The following is an 18,467-nucleotide window of genomic DNA, read 5'->3' on the forward strand; positions in this document are numbered from 1 at the left end:
ATGGCCTCCTCCACACCGTCCTCTTCCAGTTTTTTTTTTTGAACAAGTGCCACCAGTCCATTTTTCCTCCCTGTCATTGATGGCCCTCCATCAGTTGTTATTCCAACAAACCTCCTCCAAGGCAAACCGGCATTCTCAATGTCATCACACAGCTGGTGAAATATCTCCTGAGCGGTGGTCTGGCCATGCATTGGAATCACTGTGAGCAACTCCTCTATGACTTCAAAAGTGTCATCAACACCGCGGACAAAGACTGCGAGTTGGGCAGTGTCGGTGATGTCTGTGGTCTCATCAAGAGCGACTGAGTATACACTGAAACATTTTGCTTTCTCACAGTTGATCATAAATGTCACTTGACAGGTCAGAAATGCGCTCTGCTACGGTGTTGGTAGAAAGGCTGATGTTGCTAAACTGACCTTTCTTTTCTGGACAGACAATACTTGCAGCCTGTAATATGCACATTTTTAAAAATTCACCTTCTTTGAATGGCTTTCCTGCTTTAGCAATCATGCATCTCACTAACCACGTAGCTAGCTTCGACTGCTGCGTCATTCTCTTTGGTTGCTTTCTTAAAGAAATTTTGTTGCCTCAGTAGATATGTTTTAAGATTAGCAACCCGGTTGACTCTCTCATCTCCCTGGTATTTTGCATACTCCTCAGCATGTCTAGTTGTGTAATGACATTTCAAATTGTATTCTTTGTGCACTGCAACTTTCTCTGTGCTCATCACCAACCTTTCTCTTAACTGCAGGCTTTGAAAAAGACAAGTTTGGGGCTGTGCGTAAAGGTCTTTGCGGGCTCACTGCTGCGCAATGGCAAACTTAAACTGACTTTCGTTCCGCACACCTCATTACAACACACATACTCCAATAGTCACTCACAGTTCTGTGGCAAATCACACTTCACCACTTTGAACTACCAACACAAACGGCGTATCTTCACCACATACAACTTTACGTTTCCTCGAGACGGACCTCCTTTCGCCAGCGCGCAGTTTGAAAAGTGAGGATTTTTCTCATGCAGAAGCCAAGATGTTTCTCCCTCCGCGTGGCGTGTCTCCAGTCCTCCCTTTGAAGTTGACCGATTCAGGGAAACTGGCAGACACCTAACTTTTCCCACGGCCGTCCGCTTGAAGCCGGCGGGCCACGTGTCACTGGTCAAGATTTATGGCCACCCGCCCGGACCATCCAGAGGACAGTTGACAAAAACTGGAAGTTGTAGACTAAGGAGCGAGAGAGGAGAAGATATAACAGTATCAAACTCGGGCCGCACTAAAATGAAACTTTAATATTGAGGTGGGGGCCGCGAGTTTCAGACCCCTGCTATACGGGATGCCTACTCCTGCAATAGCTCTCTACTACTATCAAACATTCCAACACTTTTCACTATGATTTTGTAAAGAATCTGCTGAGTTTTAAGTGTTCTGAATGTGGAAGAGTCAAAGATTGATCAGAATTAAGCTCATAGTTTTTTGCCACTCTGTTGCTTAATGTGGCACTTTTGAAGAGTTAACAAAGACTGGCAGAAACAGTGAGATTCCTCCACATCAGCCATTTGCTCAGAGTGTTTCTTTTTACCAAAGCCAATTCGGTATCAGATTCTCTCAATGGGTAAAGTCGGGCTCAACAAGCAGATTTGTTTACTCCTTAACATCTGCAGATAAATATTATGATTAATATTTTAATCAGTCATGGCAGAGACTGAAAATACAGATTCCAGCCTCTCTGGCAAGGTATGATAGGATTCTAACAGGGATATGGTACCAGAATAGTGCATTGTGTCCATTTTCATAATATTCCTGCAGCAACTGAAAATGATCACTGCGGGGTGCCTTAATTAAAATGCATTTTAAGATCATTAATGTTTTTCACTCAGTCTAACGACTAAAGATCACATTTTCACAGAAAAGTGAAACTACACAAAATTGACCATAATCACCATTCAAGTCTCTGCTATCAAACTGGTGTGGATTAAGACTCATTTTGTGATGAAGGGTCTCACACACACACACACAAACTGAATGTTGTGTAAAATACAAAAGAACTAACCATGCGTTCCATGAGTCCAGCAAAACACCAGAAGGCATCAACTTCGTTTTCCATTACTACCAGCACTGGTGATAATAAATCACTCATTCCTTGGACATAGCCTGTGAAAAAATGATCACAGATTATCAAAAGCAATCTGTGTGACATCAAGTCATACAAAGGTGATATTACTTGAAATCACAGGCAAAGGAGAAATACTGCCATCAGATCGTATAAAGATTTTTTTCAGTGTAATTCTTTAACTGATAATGTGGTTTAGGAAGTCTATCAAGTAGTTTTATATGCACCTTCTGTGAAGCTGTCGTGAGTTTGAGATTCTGAATTTACATGCCTAACAGAATAAAGGACCTGTAGGTACAATTAATATAGTTAAAAGCCTAATGCAAGAAAAAACTATCTTTTCAACCACTGGGTTGAGTTCAGAACAAGGTACTATTTCCACAAATCAGGGAAGAAGCAGGAGTGGAGGGATAGATATTCACCCAGATTTGATGTCTTATGCTGAGCTCTGCAGTCATCAGAAAAACAAATTGCACCGTAGTAGACATTTAAGTACAATATATTAAAAAACTTATAAAAAAATGGTGTACTTAAAAAAAAGCCCAGAAAAAAACCATGATGCAAAATACACCAGGTTACAGCCTGTGTTATGGGGAATCACAAGCCCCAAATCATAAATCCCCTCACTTGTTAATCTATACACTTACTTTCTTTTACAAGGTTTCGAAACAATAAAAAGAGAGACTTGTGTTCAATATTTTACTGCTAAACAAAATGTATTTTTTAAAGTGTCAGATGCATTAGTTACAGCTATATTTATTTTCATATCTGAAAGCTATGTAGAGCAATAATGAACCATGCATCCATTTTCAGAACATTGGAAGTCTTGTTTTCTAATTTTAGTAAAAATTTTGGCAACATGAGTTCAGGTTGCACAATTTAAAAGCAATGGAGTGACATAACCACATTAATAAAAACTAAAAACTATGAAGCTAGCAAAAAAATAATCATGATATAGCTTAGGGTTTGTACAGGTGTGATTAAACAAAATTCCAGGCCTTCATCAGACATTTTCAAAACCCTGTTTCACGTTTTCCAAACCTATTTTTAACTCAATGTCCCCTGGCAATACAAAAAAATGCATTACTGATTTATGTGCATGTGATGATGATTTTCAAAAAAAGCTCCAAAGAGAAATGGTTTTACAGACTTTTGTCTTTGATGATTTATTTTTTAACTGTTAGTCAAATACACACAAAGTGACAACATGAAGGTAGTAAAATGTGTGTTGTGGGGACATACTTTGTTAAGCTAAAAAAAAATGTTCCTACATGACTGTTGTACCCTTGTCTGAGGTCTGCACTTTTTGAATTTAGTACAAGGCTATTGGTTCAATATTGTATTGTTGCTTACACTTTATTTTTCAAGGCTGGAAGAAGTCCTAGATTATATTTTAGTTTTCAGTTGAGAAAAAAATTATGACTACAAAATGTTTCAATAGTTCTTCATGCTATGTGGATGTCAACACCAGATTAGTTATGTGGATACAATCATTCCTGAAGTACCGACCACAGAGGGTGGGTCTCAGAGTTCCACCAACAGGTACTGTAGGGTCCGGCTTGTCTGAAAGGGTAAATCTGTCAATGGATGGAATGATTTTCTCAGACGAGCAGATCCTCAACACAGGTACCCCTCAGGGATGTGTGCTTTCCCCTATCCTATTCTCTGTATACACAAATGAGATCACTATTAACAGTGTTATTCTCAAACTTGTTAAGTATGCAGATGACATGGCCCTGGTGGCCTGCCTCAAAGACGAGCAGTCCCTGTCACAGTACCTGGCCTGCGTGGGGGAACTGGAAGGCTGGTCTGACCGCAGCTTCCTGGAGCTGAATGTTAAGAAAACAAAAGAGATGGCCTTTGGGAGAGCACACGATGGAAGAGATGGCAGCAACCCTCTCTCCTCACCAATCCAAATCAAAGGACAGCAGGTACAGAGGGCTGCCAGTTTTAAGTACCTTCATACAGTTGTAGAGGGCCGGATGTTATTTGTGACGTTCAAATGACATAAGGTGACGTCAAAATAACGTGACGACAAAAAGGAGGACGTTAAGAAAAAGGCCAGAGGAGGAAAAACAGCGGATCGGGGAAGGAGCATCCACGTGTGGCGCAGGCGTGGCAATTGTTCTAGCCCGTACATTAAAGGGTCGCACCTGCTGATGGTTCCTGCTTTTATTTGAGTGCTGGACGGTTGTTGTCGTTAGCCAAAACCCCACCACTCGGCTACACACTGATAGATATGAACCAAGTGTACAAAAAGGCCCAAGACTTTACCTTTCGAGAAACCAACGCTTCTTGTGGCAGTTTAACTCCTAGCCTAAACTTTATTAATGAATTTCTAATAGCAATATGTTTAATGTCAATTAAGTATTTAGCACTAAAGAAGACTTTGATAAGCTGTAGAATGAAAATCAATTACTACTAGATATTTTGCTATGCCAGTTTTGCTCAAAACAGTCTTTAAGTCTCCTATTGAATTATCTTAAGAACTACTTAACATTGTCCAACCCCTGACATTCCCAAACAAATCCAAACCCATACTAAATAAAGTGCTACCATAATGTTGTTAACCCAAGTTACCTGGTTATTACAGTGAATATTTAACACTTTTTTTGGAAGTCTACTAGGAGGGCAAATTTACAACTTTCAGCCAGTATAAATCTCACATAAGCATTTACAAACAATGTGTATCTATGACATTTGCTGTAAATCATTCCATTTGGAGTTCTTGTCGTCATGTTCAATAAATGTTTCATTGCAAATAAATAGACTCTCAATAATATTGTCAGCACACAGACCCCACACCTCAGAACCGTACAGAATTGACTTAGTACTTCAAGTATTTCACTGCTGGGGAAAAATTAAGACATCCAAAGAATCCAACACACTGCTCTACTTGCTGGGGAATGTTTATGTGCATGGATTGAATGATGAGACCATGTAGCACGTTGTGTGCAGGAGCAAAATTTTGCAGGACTTGTTGTTCCCTATCTTTCCAAATCTTTTTTAGACTTTCAAAATTCTGTACAAGCTCTGACAATTGTCACTGGCTGCTTTAGTGTGCAGCTAACAACTTCCTGTCAAATAGAGGATGACCAAAAAAAAAAACTTGTTGAACTGGCAGTTACATGATTCCATAGTTGCAGTGGGCAGAAAGTTGGTTTGTTTGTTTTTTGGTGTTTTATGCCATGCCAGCAACTAAGGCTATATCATGGCAAAGGCAGAAAGTTGGAGGAAATTACATTCTGATCATTTTAAAATATGATAGATTAAATGGAGGCACAAGAGAAAACAATGCTGGTCAGGGAAGTACACAAACTAGTGTTTAAACTGAACATGTCTGTCATGAACCAGCCTGGTTCAAAGCCAGAATAGGGTCGAGGTCGGGTAGGTAATTATAGGTGGGCAGCAGTCAGTGAAAGCAGACAGTAAAGGAAAGCCTTTCTGTCTGTTTTTACAACTTGACAGGTCACCTTGATTGATGAAGGCGATCGAGGCCCAGGGTCGGGGGGTGGGGGGTGGTGGTGGTGTAAGATGCAGCAGTTTAGGAGTATAGTGCGGTAGGCTGTAGTTTTGTTAGTGTTAAATTGATAGCGTCAGGGCTGGGTGGATTTGGTTTCATGTTTAGATGAGTATATAGTTTAGGATAGAAGTTTAGTCATGGCTTTTTCTCTCGTGTACCAGCAGAGATGTCGCTCTCTGGGTGATTTCCAGCCGCAGTCTGAGAAAGGGAGGCCCTTTCCGTTTAGAATGTATATCATTACCTGCTGGCACTTGCGGTCTGGTTGTATAGAGGAGAGAGTGTGTGCAAGTAAGAGGCTGGTCCTCCCAAGCAACAAGCAAAAGAGCCAACTGTGTTCCGGCAGCAAAAAGTGCAAGGCAGCAGCTGGTAGATCCCACCATGCCACAGGTCCAGTAGTGGTCAACTTCAGAGGACAGCTGACAAATCATTGCTGCTGTTTGGAATCATTGCTGCCATCCACTGCAGGGGGGCAACTGTTGTGGAGCAGCAGCAAGAAAACCTCTGACAAGAGTAGTCCAGCAGTGATGTTTATGGTGTTGTGGTGTTTAATGTCAGTTGTGCTTTGTAGCCGGCTTATCCACTGCTCATCTCCAAGTAACCTATGGCAAGATAGCCGAGTGGTGCTCCCAGTTCCAGAGTAAAGAACAGTTCGTGTCCCGGGGATTTACCAAGTTCTGAGACTGAACTGTAGGTCATGAGAGGACGAAGTGTACCGGGCTGGGAGGAAAATGTTTTTTTTTTGTTTTGTTTCAATTTCACTGACCTGATGTTGGGTCATTTATTGGTATTTCCAGAGTGTGTTTTATAGTATTCAACCTCATTTTTTCTAAATTTTTGTGATTATAATTTGTTTACTGTGTAACAGTGATGATGGTTGTGTTTGTGCATGTAGGTGATTACTAGTGTGTACACATGTGGACGTGTGAAGAAGCGGGCGAGTGGGTGTGAGAGGGCGAAAGTCGGGTGAAGCAAGCCAGTGGAAGTGACCCTTTTCCCCTCAGGAGAGTTAGGCCCATCCTTCCTACCTCATTTGTTACAATGTCATATGTTGACTGTAAGAACAGGGGAGAGGGTGGATGAGATATAGATGGTTTGGGAATTCTGGTATATAATCTCAGATCATGATGCAGACCACATTACCATTGAAGAATAACGAGAAAAAAAATTCTGAAAATAACTTGGCTCTATAAAGATCTTCAACGCACAATGAAAGGACTGAAGTACAGCAAAACCTCCTCATTAAGACCTTCCCTTTTAGGCCCCACTCTTATTTACAACCCAAAAATTTTTCAGACATATTTCATCACATAAATGCCATCTCTATTATAACTAATTCCCTAAACCAACCTAACAGTTTGTGCTCTATGACGACTTTTTAAAAAATTTATAGGTGTTAGAAGTCATGGTTCCGAATGAAGGTAGTCTGCTTAATCTCCCTACTATGATCCCTTTCAGTTACAACCTGATTTTTATAGATTTTAGGAAGTCTTAATAGGGAAGTTTTATTGCAGTATGGGCTCATCTCAATGCCATCAGGACTTGCAAAGATAATCTTGCAAAAAAGGTGCAATCAGACAAAAGGCAGACAACACCCAGGAGTGAATGGACCTTATCAGTACATTGCTGAGAATGGTAGACAACCAAAAAGTTGGGCACAAGACACTAAATTTTAAAATATAAACAACTGATGAGTGCACGATGATGAAATATTTTAAAAGCTATAAAAATTAAATTTAAAAGTTAATTTTGTGTGTATTTCCTTTATTTACAAATTCTTAGTGAAAGTGGTAACTGATACATCATGACCAAAAATCTCCACAATCAGAAAAACATACTTGGTTTCCAAATTTAAAAAAGAAAATCCGAACCTCTACCAAAATATTTAGTCAAAGGGAGAAAATCTAAAAAGACCCTGAATCAGCTGAACATCTCAGAACCACTTTATTTTAAGGAAATATGGTAAGTATGACCATATATAGTATAACATAAAATGAGTTGTGTGACTTCAAAGACAGATACCACAAAAACTGGGAAATTTCAGGATAATTTAATTTATGTTTTCTTTTGATGACATTTACAATCAATAGGCTAGCTTGAGCTGCTCGAATCAAGTAGAAAATACACACACAGAAACACTTACCAAGATCAAAATTGTACATGCAGTATGTCATAAGTATATCATAGAGCACCTGAAGATTCTGATTGCGATCTCCAGAGAAAAATTTCTGTGTTCTATCTGTTCGTGCCACATCCTTATCTGGAAGAATACACAAATACACATAACAAATTAATCATGAACAGTTTTGACATATGCATTTGTATAAATTCTTAATGTATGATACTTTTCACAGCATCAGCAATTAGGCTATAACAGTTTTAAAAATACCAAAAGCAGCACAGCTGTTGCTTAAAAATCAAACAATAATAAAATGTTATTAATGTTGAAGTGACTACCAAAAAAAAGATGTTAACAAAAGGATAATATAATTCACTAATTAACTATTAAAAAATCAGAGCAAGAGTAAAAATCTACTATTAACTTAAAAAAAAAATAACAAGGTCAAATCTGGAAACTTGAGATCGAAGGATAAGCTAAATCTTTGAGTAGACGGGGAAGAAATGGTAATCCAGGGAAGCACGGTAAAAGGTTAGCCAGAGAAGTGGACGGAACAGCTGAGAAAGAGGTGATCTCCAAAGAGTACGGTAGTGAGCAAATAAACTTAGGAGAGACCCATTTCATCTTTGATATGACTCTGTGATGGAAGGCCTTTGTTCAACCACAGCAAAAAAAATAGATGAAGCTCCTGTCACAGGGCAATACCTGTCGAGCCTGCAAAATGCATTGGTGCGCCTCAGCAAAAAGACGGGCCAGTCTCTGCATGGATGCACTAATCTGCAGACTCTTCCTTCCATTTTGGACACTCTTTGGGATGAAATCACATCATCCATTACAGTTGACAGTGAATAGCAGTCATGTAATCAGCTGTAACATGATCTGTCCAGATGCATCTGAAACAGTGTTCTGTTGATATACAGGAACTGGCTCTAGCCACAGTAATAGTGAAGAGGGGAGGGGATGAAGAGTAAGATCTTTACTTTCATGTATCCAAATGTTGGAAATTTGGGTGGCTTTGGAAGGCAGAATATTAGGAAGCATGAGCTGGTGGGAAAAGTCTGAACCTCTTTATTTCAAATTAACAATAACTGCTGTGACATCAAAAAAGATAATTCTGCTGTGATATCTAATATGTCACTAGTCGGGTTGAAAAGCAGCAGACAACCTCTGAGGAATTTAGTGATCAGTGTGTGAGACTTACTGGCCAGTCAATGAACTGTTTCCCATCCCATTTTTGCAGGACCTCAGAGGCTTTTTGTGTAGCACTGTGGACACTTGATAGTTGTAAATGAATAAAAGTCTGGAAGTCCTGAATTGTAGTGTGACAGTCCAGAAAGACATCTGTCAGGATCCATCTCTTCACTAGAAATGTGTCATAAATTTTGTCGCAAGTGAATGAATCTCATCTTATCTAAAAATCTGGTTCCATGGCTCCTAAAAGCTTAAAGTACATGGTTTGTTTTTGACATGTCATGGTGTTAAGTGACATCATTCCTCTTATTCCTAACCAAGACTCCAAAAAGGTGATGCAGCTGAGCAGTACTATAAGAGATACTTACAATACAGTCACATAAGGCCAAAGAAAAATATGCTTGTTCTAGATAGAGCTAGAACCTAAGGCCATGATCGACCCAGACCCAACCACCTGAATGACATAGGCTACACCGAATTCTCATGTAGAAGTCCAGGCGAAATGAAGGAATGTGCAAGTATGATGGGCTATGATTCATCAGGAGCCAAACAACAAACAAAATATTGACAAGATGTTTCCTGACAAAGATGAATCAAGCCAGCTAGCCAGAGATCAACCAGATAAGGTACGTGGAGGGGAACGCAACCTTGCCAGTCTTAAATTCCAATAAGTAATCAATGGCTCTGTCTGCCAAAACCTGCAAATGATATAAAAGTAGAGCCAAAAGCGGTTGCAGTCTTTATGATACAATTCTGTTGAAAGAAGGGAAGAGAAGCAGTTTAATGAGCAGTATGCTTACCAATTAAACCTTTTCGTTCACGTAACAAGCTAAATCGTCTCTCCTGCTCAAGACTGATGGTTTTCCACTGCAGTTTCATGCGGAAGTAGTCATCCCTATAATGTATTAACAATGTGTCAGCAATTAGCAATGCACATTTCCTATCTGTAAAGAGTTTTTGTGTGCATGTGCATGAACACTGAAAATTATTTTCATCTAAACAAGTAGTTTTAATGGTGCATTGAAATAATTATGAAATATTACAATAATCAGACAGCTTATAAAGAAAAAGGTCAATCATGTGTAAAGCATCAATACAAACAGAATGATTCTTAAAATTAATGAAATAAAAGCTATATTACCAGTTTACAAGAAGCCCATACAAATATTATAGGTGTTAATTATAAAAATATGCCCTGTCCTTTACATTGGTGTTGGTAAGTAATTTTGCTGTAAATTCATGGGCAGTCTCTCACATCTCTTAAAACTCTTCCTTTTTGTTTAGCATTTTCATATTATGCCATATCAACCTCATCAGTCTCCATAACTTTTCCTGCAAAAGAAGATTATTCGTGTTCGTTTCTTTCGTGTTCCAAGGATCATGCCTATCAGACCAAGATTTTCTGTGATTATGAAGTAGGATGTTTTCTCCAAGTTTTCTTTTGTGTCCTAGATTTTATATTTCAGTGTGGTTGCCTGCAGCCAAAACTCTGTGTCTGTGAAGAGGCAGAGTTGCATGACATGCTCAGGGTATGTGGGTTCATCTTGCATAGGCAGTTTTCAGGTGTGATAACCCCAGTAGTACGTATGTGCAACAGTACGTCCAGTGCTGGCAGAAAATGCTGATGGTGCTTGAGATAAAAATCTGAGAAGTTTCCTGAACAGATTTCAAGCGCTGGAAATCTGGAGAGTAGTGCGAAGAGGAGGAGTTGTGACAGATGGTGGATGCCAAGGAATTAGCAACCTCTCGTGCCTCTGTGAGAACAGAATCTCCAACCTGCAGATGGCCTATTGAGCCAGCCTGAAACCTTCCCTTTATCTGTCTCATGGCCGCCCACACCGCTTGGGAAGTGGTGAGGGAGGACAGTGAGGACACAAACCTCTGTCACGCACGTTTTCTTGCCTGTTTAAAAATATAACGAGCATGAGCTCTACTACATTTAAAACTTATCACATTTTCAGGAGTGGGTTGGCGGCAGGCAAGGCGCTTGGCCTTCTTCCGCTGCGCTGGGCCACCCTACACTCCTCTGTAAATCAAGGGATACATGGATGGCTATTACAATGCCTTCGTACAGGAATCGTCTCAGAGGCGATTTCATTTAAAATTGAGGTGAAAAGCTTAGCAGGATGCAACGTGGGATCATTGCCAAAGTCTTTAACCTTGAAATTAAAACTAGAATTTCGGAGGAGGCGGGTGGGGCAGAGGGGATGAAAGGCAGGCTAATTTGCTTTAGTCAGATTCCACCCGCCGTTATAAAGATTATTGTCCCGCTCCAGACTAGTTAAAAATTGTAAAGGTGTGTTGTGCTGCTACATACACTTTTCTTTTTCTTTCTTCTTGCCGCTTTTTTAAAGTGGAATCCCATGTGTAATACCCCAGTAGGAATTTCCAGACCTCACTGCGGATGGAAGGATCTACACCCTGTATAAATAAAAAGATAATACACTATTAAGGAAAGCATATATAGAGTTTCCACATAAAATCAATCACAAATCATGTCAGTAGATAACCTTCCTTACTTATCCATCTACATGTGATAAAAGGACATTTCATGGTAGGAAAGTTCTTCAGGAGCTCTTGTCATTGATACTTGTCAGTGTCTGTCTATAAATCTTTGCCTATTAAAAAAAAAAAACCCTGATTTATCTGAATGTCCAAAGCTATTTTGGTTAGAGATACCCCTGGTCCGTATGGTCATTCTTACAAATCAGTCATTCCTCCCTTGACTGGTACCTGTCTTTGGGAGAAGCACATGGAGAGATGTGACAGCTGACCACTTTTGCCTCTTTTGGGTGGTAGCAAGCAGGTCATGCACAGGATGACCAGTCCAGTCTTAGACATTTGTAGCCCAGTTCTTCTAGCCCCTGTAGCATCAACCAACCTCCAACGTATCTTGAAGGACAGTCTTTGACAAGGTGTCGTGCTAGGTCACATAGCTAAACCAGACCAGGTAGTCGCTTGGAAGCAAAGGTTCCTGGTGTCCTATGAGTGTGGCAACCATGCTTTGTATAAAGTCATTGGTTTTATGTTCTCTGTCCAAGAATTGGAGCAGCCTCCCTGGGCACTTGTTCTTCCATGCCTGGATTTTCCTCTCTGTATCGGTGTCACATAAGTAAAGTAGGCTCGGTACTATGAGGGACTTGTACAGATTGTACTTCGTTTACTACAAACCTAATATTACTACTAGTACACCTAATGCTATGGCTGAACCAGACTCTGTCCAACCTAACCCTTATTGTTGTTGCTATCCTGATGTGGAGCTGTCATCCTTGGAAATGGAGGCTCCCGAGTACTTAAAGCTGCTTACCTCTTTAAGCCATATGCCATTCATGTAGATCTCTGCTTGCCATAGCTAATGACCATGACTTTGCTCTTATCATGGTCTCTATTCCATGTGTTTGAACTGTCAGTCTGCTAGCAAGATCTTGCAGCTTGTTAGTACCAGATGGCAAATCTAAGATGTCTGCAAAGTCTGTTGGTAAGGTCTTGCATTTTGCTGTTGGTGTCTGATATCAGATCGATCATCTGCAAAGTGTAGGTTGCATATTGACCTTCCACAAATGAAAATGGAAGTGTGATGGTCACAGACAATTTCTTTCTAACATTCTCCAGAAAGATGTTGAACAGTAAAGGAAATATGGGGCAACCTTGATGACACCTACTGTCTTGTGTAAGATAACTGTCATTGAGTGCTTTGATGACAAGGCCCTCTTTAATGTTGAATTTTCGCATCAGATGCCATAACCCCTCATGCCAGATCCTGCCAAAAACCTTTTTAAGTCTATGAAGTTGAGACAGAGGTCCAGCTGATGCTGCAGGTGATGCTCTATAAGAATGTGACAGAAAAAAAATCTGCTCAACCGTGCTTCTACCTGTTCTGAAGCCAGCCTGTCCTTCTGTGGTGGTGCTGAAGTGGTTCTCTATTACTTTCAACATGACTGTTGCTTGGGTGGCAAAGTTTTTTCTTACAAATATGCTGGATAATAGATTCAGTCCACTGTTATATGTAGATTTCTTTTTTAAATCATGTTATGAAATATTTTACAAAAATTTAATAAAGGCACCAAAATTGTATGCAATTATGCTATCTGGGCTTTACAATTTCTTTAAAAAAAACTTTTTTTTTTTTAATTAACAGGTAATCTAAATTATCAAAGTCAATCCTCTTCTGTGGATGTGCATTGTTATAATGAATGGGTGGTTCTTAATTCTTGATCATTTTCAAGCCTGATTTAAAATGAACATATTGCTGTTCAATGTCTACATTTTTGCACTATCCAATATCCATTTCTTTAGTCTTCCAAAATTCTTGCTAGTTTATTGAAGAACTGAGGAAGTCTGCATATGATTGGTTATTGTATACTCTGTTTTTGTTTTCCTTTTTAATAAATTTTCATTTTCTGCACGCTTACTGCTATAAATGTACCCATCCTTCCTGTCAGCTGACCTAATTTTCTCAGAAGCTTGTTTACATTCCTTCTCTTGTGAGTGCACTTTATGAGTGCATTTTGCCTTATGGCATTTCTATTCAAATTAAGATAACTTTGCATACACTGGGCACAGTTCAGCAAACACTTGGGCTCATATTCAAGGAACAGATCCCAGCCTGCAAAACTAGTGGGTTAGTAGTGGGCCCCACTGGTTTTGCAGGCTGGGATATATTTTTTGTGCAGATTTAAAGAATTTGAAGGTGGGTAGGTTGCTGATATGGGTCTTGAGATTGCCACTGTTTTGCAGCACAGTAACTAAAAATCCAGTGACCCTATGCAGTTGTTCTGGTCAGTGGGGTAGTTAACAAATGGTCATCAGACTAAGAACAGAGATAATACACAGCTCTTATCCATGATAATTTTCCTGACTTCTTATTCATACACTATACTAAGCTGCTCCTGTTTCATTCCTTGCATTGACTTCACACTCCAAGACATTCTTACTCCTGACATTCAGACCTCTGCAACTGCAGACCATGGAGTATGTCTGTGCATACCTACAAAAGTGATAAAAAAAGCCTGCAAAATACCAGAGTTTACTTGCAGCTTCTTCAGTGTCTGCAGGTAGCAAAGGAGGAAGTAGTCAGAAAGGGCTCCCAGCTAGTAAAACAATGTGGAGAGACCTACCCTATGAATATGGGAATTTAGCTCTCTCTGAACAGAAGATCCACCCAGCCTGTTAGCCTACCTGGGTTGGGCAAATGTGTTTCATGAATATAAGCCCTGTTAAACAACTGAAAAAAAAAGGCTACAAACAAACCGACAGTAAACCATACAAGAAATAAGTGTCAGCAAACAGATGATACCATAATGTAAACAAAAACAAAACAAAAAAAAGAAAACAAAGAAACACAACAAAATAAAAGAAGTTTTTCTACATGAGGCAGATGAATGCAAGTAATTAAGCATTCTTTCAAATATGCTGCACAGCCCTATATTTGTCATTAAACCAAGAGATCTTGTTATTGTAGTTAAATCTACAATCAGGAAAAAGAAATGTTGCTACACTGAGGAAAAATAAATGTATTGTTGGAATGTTTGTTAGGCAGAACATATAAATGTCAGGCAGGACATCAGGCATGTTTTTGACAAAATCTACAGACGAAAAACTGCATGGGCAAGAGGGTGTATGTTAGGATGAAATGGAGGTAGGAGCAATCATTTTATCTAACCTTATATGATAGCGTGTGTTTAAAACTTGTTCATTTATCTTCTTGCATAAAAGTACAAGAAAGGATGCAATTAGGGTAAGCATAACTTTCTTAAAAACTGAAATATTTTCAGAGTGCTTTAAATTAAAAATAATGAAAATTTATACATTTTCTAACTCTGTAGATGTATTTAGGCACTATTTGACTGTAGCAGTTTATTTAAATGCAATAAAGAAATATATGCCTACTTTCAGCTGAAACACTTTGTAGAAGCAAGCATATAATGCAGCAAACACGGAACCTTTATCATCAACAAGATTCAGAGCAGACAATGGAAAAAAGAGACTTCTCCAGCCTTTGGATTTATGGGCTTCATACTTTAGCATCCTTTTAGCATCAACTCCCACCAGTGATTCTTTCCAGTAACTGTACTGCTCAATTTTCTTGCCAGGATTAAAACAGATTGAAAACAGTCTTTGTTTCAAACTTAAAATTTGACCAAAACATAAAAAAAAAAATTGTTTACAATCTGTATGATCAGGATTTTGAGAAATGTTTCTGTTGTAGAAAAGTACTTACACCTCTAAAGATAATTTCCTTCAATTCCTCTACTCCTGTCATACAACCTTCGGAATCAAAATGTGATGCCCACTGCTGTGCATCTAGTGGCTCTCCCCTTTGAATTTGTGGGCGTGGTGGCAGTTTGGTCTGCAAATAATTGAAAACCACTTTACAACTACAGTCAATTAACATGATCTGACAAATCTAACTTCACAAAAACCCCTTCTACTTCATGTGCTCTGGTCTCGTTTTTCATAGAAGTGACAAAAGAGAGAGTGTAGCGAAAGTGAGCTAATGTAAGAATTCATGTGTATGGATATGTACATGCACAAACTGCACTTTTGCAGGCATATTAGATGTTTCTTTATGTACAGTATAAAACAGATTTTATCACTTGGCATCCACAGCAATTTCATTTTTAACATCTCTGTTCATACTAAGAAGTTGCACATTAAATAGGTATTTATTTAGATCTTTTCATGACCTCTGGAAGCCTTTGACTTCTGAGCCATAAAAAATGTAAAAGTAACCCTCCTTTTGTAAGATACTGGTAAAAACATGCTCCATACTAATATCAGAGAAATAAATTCTAGACCTTTTCCAGGATAAATTTCATCATGTAACGACTTATCTTATTACGTTCTACTCTTGTGCTTAATCTTTATGTTGTCCAGTGTCCAATTTCTATCATCTTTCATTTATCATGACTGGTCTGTGCAGAGAGTGCGATCTATCTTGGTCATGATGCTGTGCGTTATAAGTTCCCATTATTATTCTTTGTACAGTTGTCCAAACATTGTCTTTAATGCTTCTTCAATGATTATTGCAGATTTAAAAGCTAAATCATTTTTGTCAGTTCATAGTTTTTCTTTCTATAAATCTGATGTACAGCAGAATACAGTTTAATCACTGATCTCAAAGTAACTGAAGATGTAGGTACAGATCTCTTTCTTCTTATTTCCTGATATGGCATCATTCTTCACTATTAGCCACTACCACTCCACTGGGTAGCCAACTTTTTGTCCATTCTCATTTCATACTCCTTTTTTTGATAGCCAAGCCCCTTTAAGAACCTGTTCACAATATACTTTTACCTTTTACTTTTAGACAGGGTTCTGCTGCGTTTATTATTTTTTCAACAATGCAAGTCGGAGATGTTCACATTATCAATTTTCCTGACATGCATAGTAGGATACAGTTCTGTCATTTACATAACACTATACATAAATGATAATCTAAGAAACATGTGATACCTTGATAACGACTTCAAAGCCTGGTTCATCCTGTTGGCTGACCTCCATACCTGGAAGGTCATCCTGCAGAAGTTCTGCCACTTCCTCTCGAGGCCTTGTCAGAGGGTTTTCAGACTGCATCAGAACGTCTCTCAGGAAGTTGGTGACTTTGGAGAAACTTCCCATTGTAGTTGTGTAAGGATCTCTGATAAAATTCTGGAGAAAAATCTCTTCAACTCAACTGTTTGCAAGCAAACAAGAGATCTCATCACAATGTCGGCAGAAAAAAAGTACAATCTATATCAAAATATGAGTAATAAAGCTACATAAAAAAAATTGAAATGTTTCTCTCAAGAAATTCTTTTTTGCAAACTTCAGTTTTTCTTTGGTTACAATGCTGCATGTACAAGAGGTTTATTGACAATAACACAATGTGAATCATAAAAATCAATTATGCAGTGATGAATTTTCTCTTTTAAAAATAAAATTGCCACTACTGTCAATCTGGACAAAACAGGTGATACAGGAGAACAATGATAGGCTTACTGAAACAAGGCGACCTGAGGAATCTGAAAACAGGGTTCCTGAAGCTGGCACGTGGCCAAGGCGAGCTGACTGTTTTTGACAACATATCAGTGTTCTCATGTTCTTCAGGACAATGAACTTGTAAGCCTGTGCTTGGTATGAAGCATTTGGTCCAGACATTGCTGTATCCTGAACAAAGCAAACAAACAGAATTCTCACCCTAAATTCTAATATAATAACTGTAATTACTACATGTCATCTGCAAAAACAAGGGTGTCTTGCTTGGAGATTGAAGCCTATGAAGTACCGCGCTGGAGTAATTAGTGATTACATTTAAAATCTTTGACTCTAACCCTCTGACCAAGACATAAAAGTATAAGTATTACAAAGACAAGCTAATAACTGTAACATGACCAGACGTTTCAGGAGCAAAAGCGGGACACATGCCAATCATGGTGTCGTCACCAATAAAGACCCCCGAAAAAAAGCGAAACGCAGGGGGTGAAATTCCTCTGACTAAGAAATAACGAAAGGCAGTGAACTAGGAGACAAATTTGAAATTATTAATCATGCAGCGATGGGCAAAAGCCAAAACCAAAGGCATGGATGTGCATCAATGTAATCAGATTTTTAAATACAAGCGGGACACTGATCGACTTTTTAGAAGAAAGTGGGACATTTGGTGTCCCGCCAATACTGTCCAGCCTAAATCGGGACATCTGGTCCCCTTAAACTGAAGACTAACAATAGTGGGTGAAGTTTGTTTTTATTATTGCTGCTCTCAGGTAAACATTAGACCAAGAAACCTATACATTTTTGAAACAGAGAAAGTCTGAACTTTGCAATAAAAGTCATGAATATCGTCTTCCCTGTGCTTCCCCAGCAAAGCCACAATCATGGCCTATCCTACCCAAAGGGTTAAAAAGTCTAGTTTGATGCTATGAACTCCCTGGGCAATTATGAAATGGCCAGAGAACAAGAAGTGCTTCACAAAAGCTTCGAAGAACAACTGAAGGAATATACTCTGGCCTTCAGAAAGGAAACCAGATTGAATCCAGCCACTGCCTTCTAGCAAAGCCAGGGCAATGTACAACCAGCTGATTAACTGATGTGGGCCGCACAAATCTCATGTCTAAGAGAAGTCTGGGCCAAAAAGGTGTGTTGGTATTATGGGCCCAACCCATCAGGGACCTCAGCTTCCAGAATTCCATCCTCCCTCATCATGGGCTGCCCTGCATGGCAAGCAAAGGGGACACAGTGAAAAGAGATACATCAAAAGAAAGGCACTATGGAAAAAAGACCCCTGTGGGACCCCGGGGTATGCTTGCCTAGCAAGCATTGTAAGAATAGGGTCCCTGCCATCCAGCCAGGCATGTCGTAAGAGGCGACTAAGGTGGACACCTCACCTAGAGGTAAACTAGGTTGTGGTAGGGCTAACAACCCCACCATGTAAAAAAAAGCATGTTACAGAAACTAAAACCAGAGAACTCGTCACAGATGGTGGAGGTAATGAAGCACACCAGGAGACTGGACTAATGACGGACGACAGCCAAACCCGAAAGGTGCTCCA

General features: G+C 39.3%; 1 protein-coding gene across 1 annotated transcript in view; it reads right to left on the reverse strand.

The window, feature by feature from the left end:
* Positions 1-18,467, reverse strand: part of LOC112566108 (TBC1 domain family member 15-like) — a 44,734-nt gene that overhangs the window by 9,696 nt on the left and 16,571 nt on the right. The window contains 8 exon segments of the mRNA XM_025242075.1: positions 2,049-2,149; positions 7,772-7,888; positions 9,739-9,833; positions 11,256-11,359; positions 15,159-15,287; positions 16,394-16,600; positions 16,919-16,962; positions 17,889-17,926. Of these exon segments, the coding sequence (XP_025097860.1) occupies positions 2,049-2,149; positions 7,772-7,888; positions 9,739-9,833; positions 11,256-11,359; positions 15,159-15,287; positions 16,394-16,600; positions 16,919-16,962; positions 17,889-17,926 (835 nt within the window).

The sequence above is a fragment of the Pomacea canaliculata genome, linkage group LG6, assembly GCF_003073045.1.
Source record: "Pomacea canaliculata isolate SZHN2017 linkage group LG6, ASM307304v1, whole genome shotgun sequence".
Taxonomy (NCBI): domain Eukaryota; kingdom Metazoa; phylum Mollusca; class Gastropoda; order Architaenioglossa; family Ampullariidae; genus Pomacea; species Pomacea canaliculata.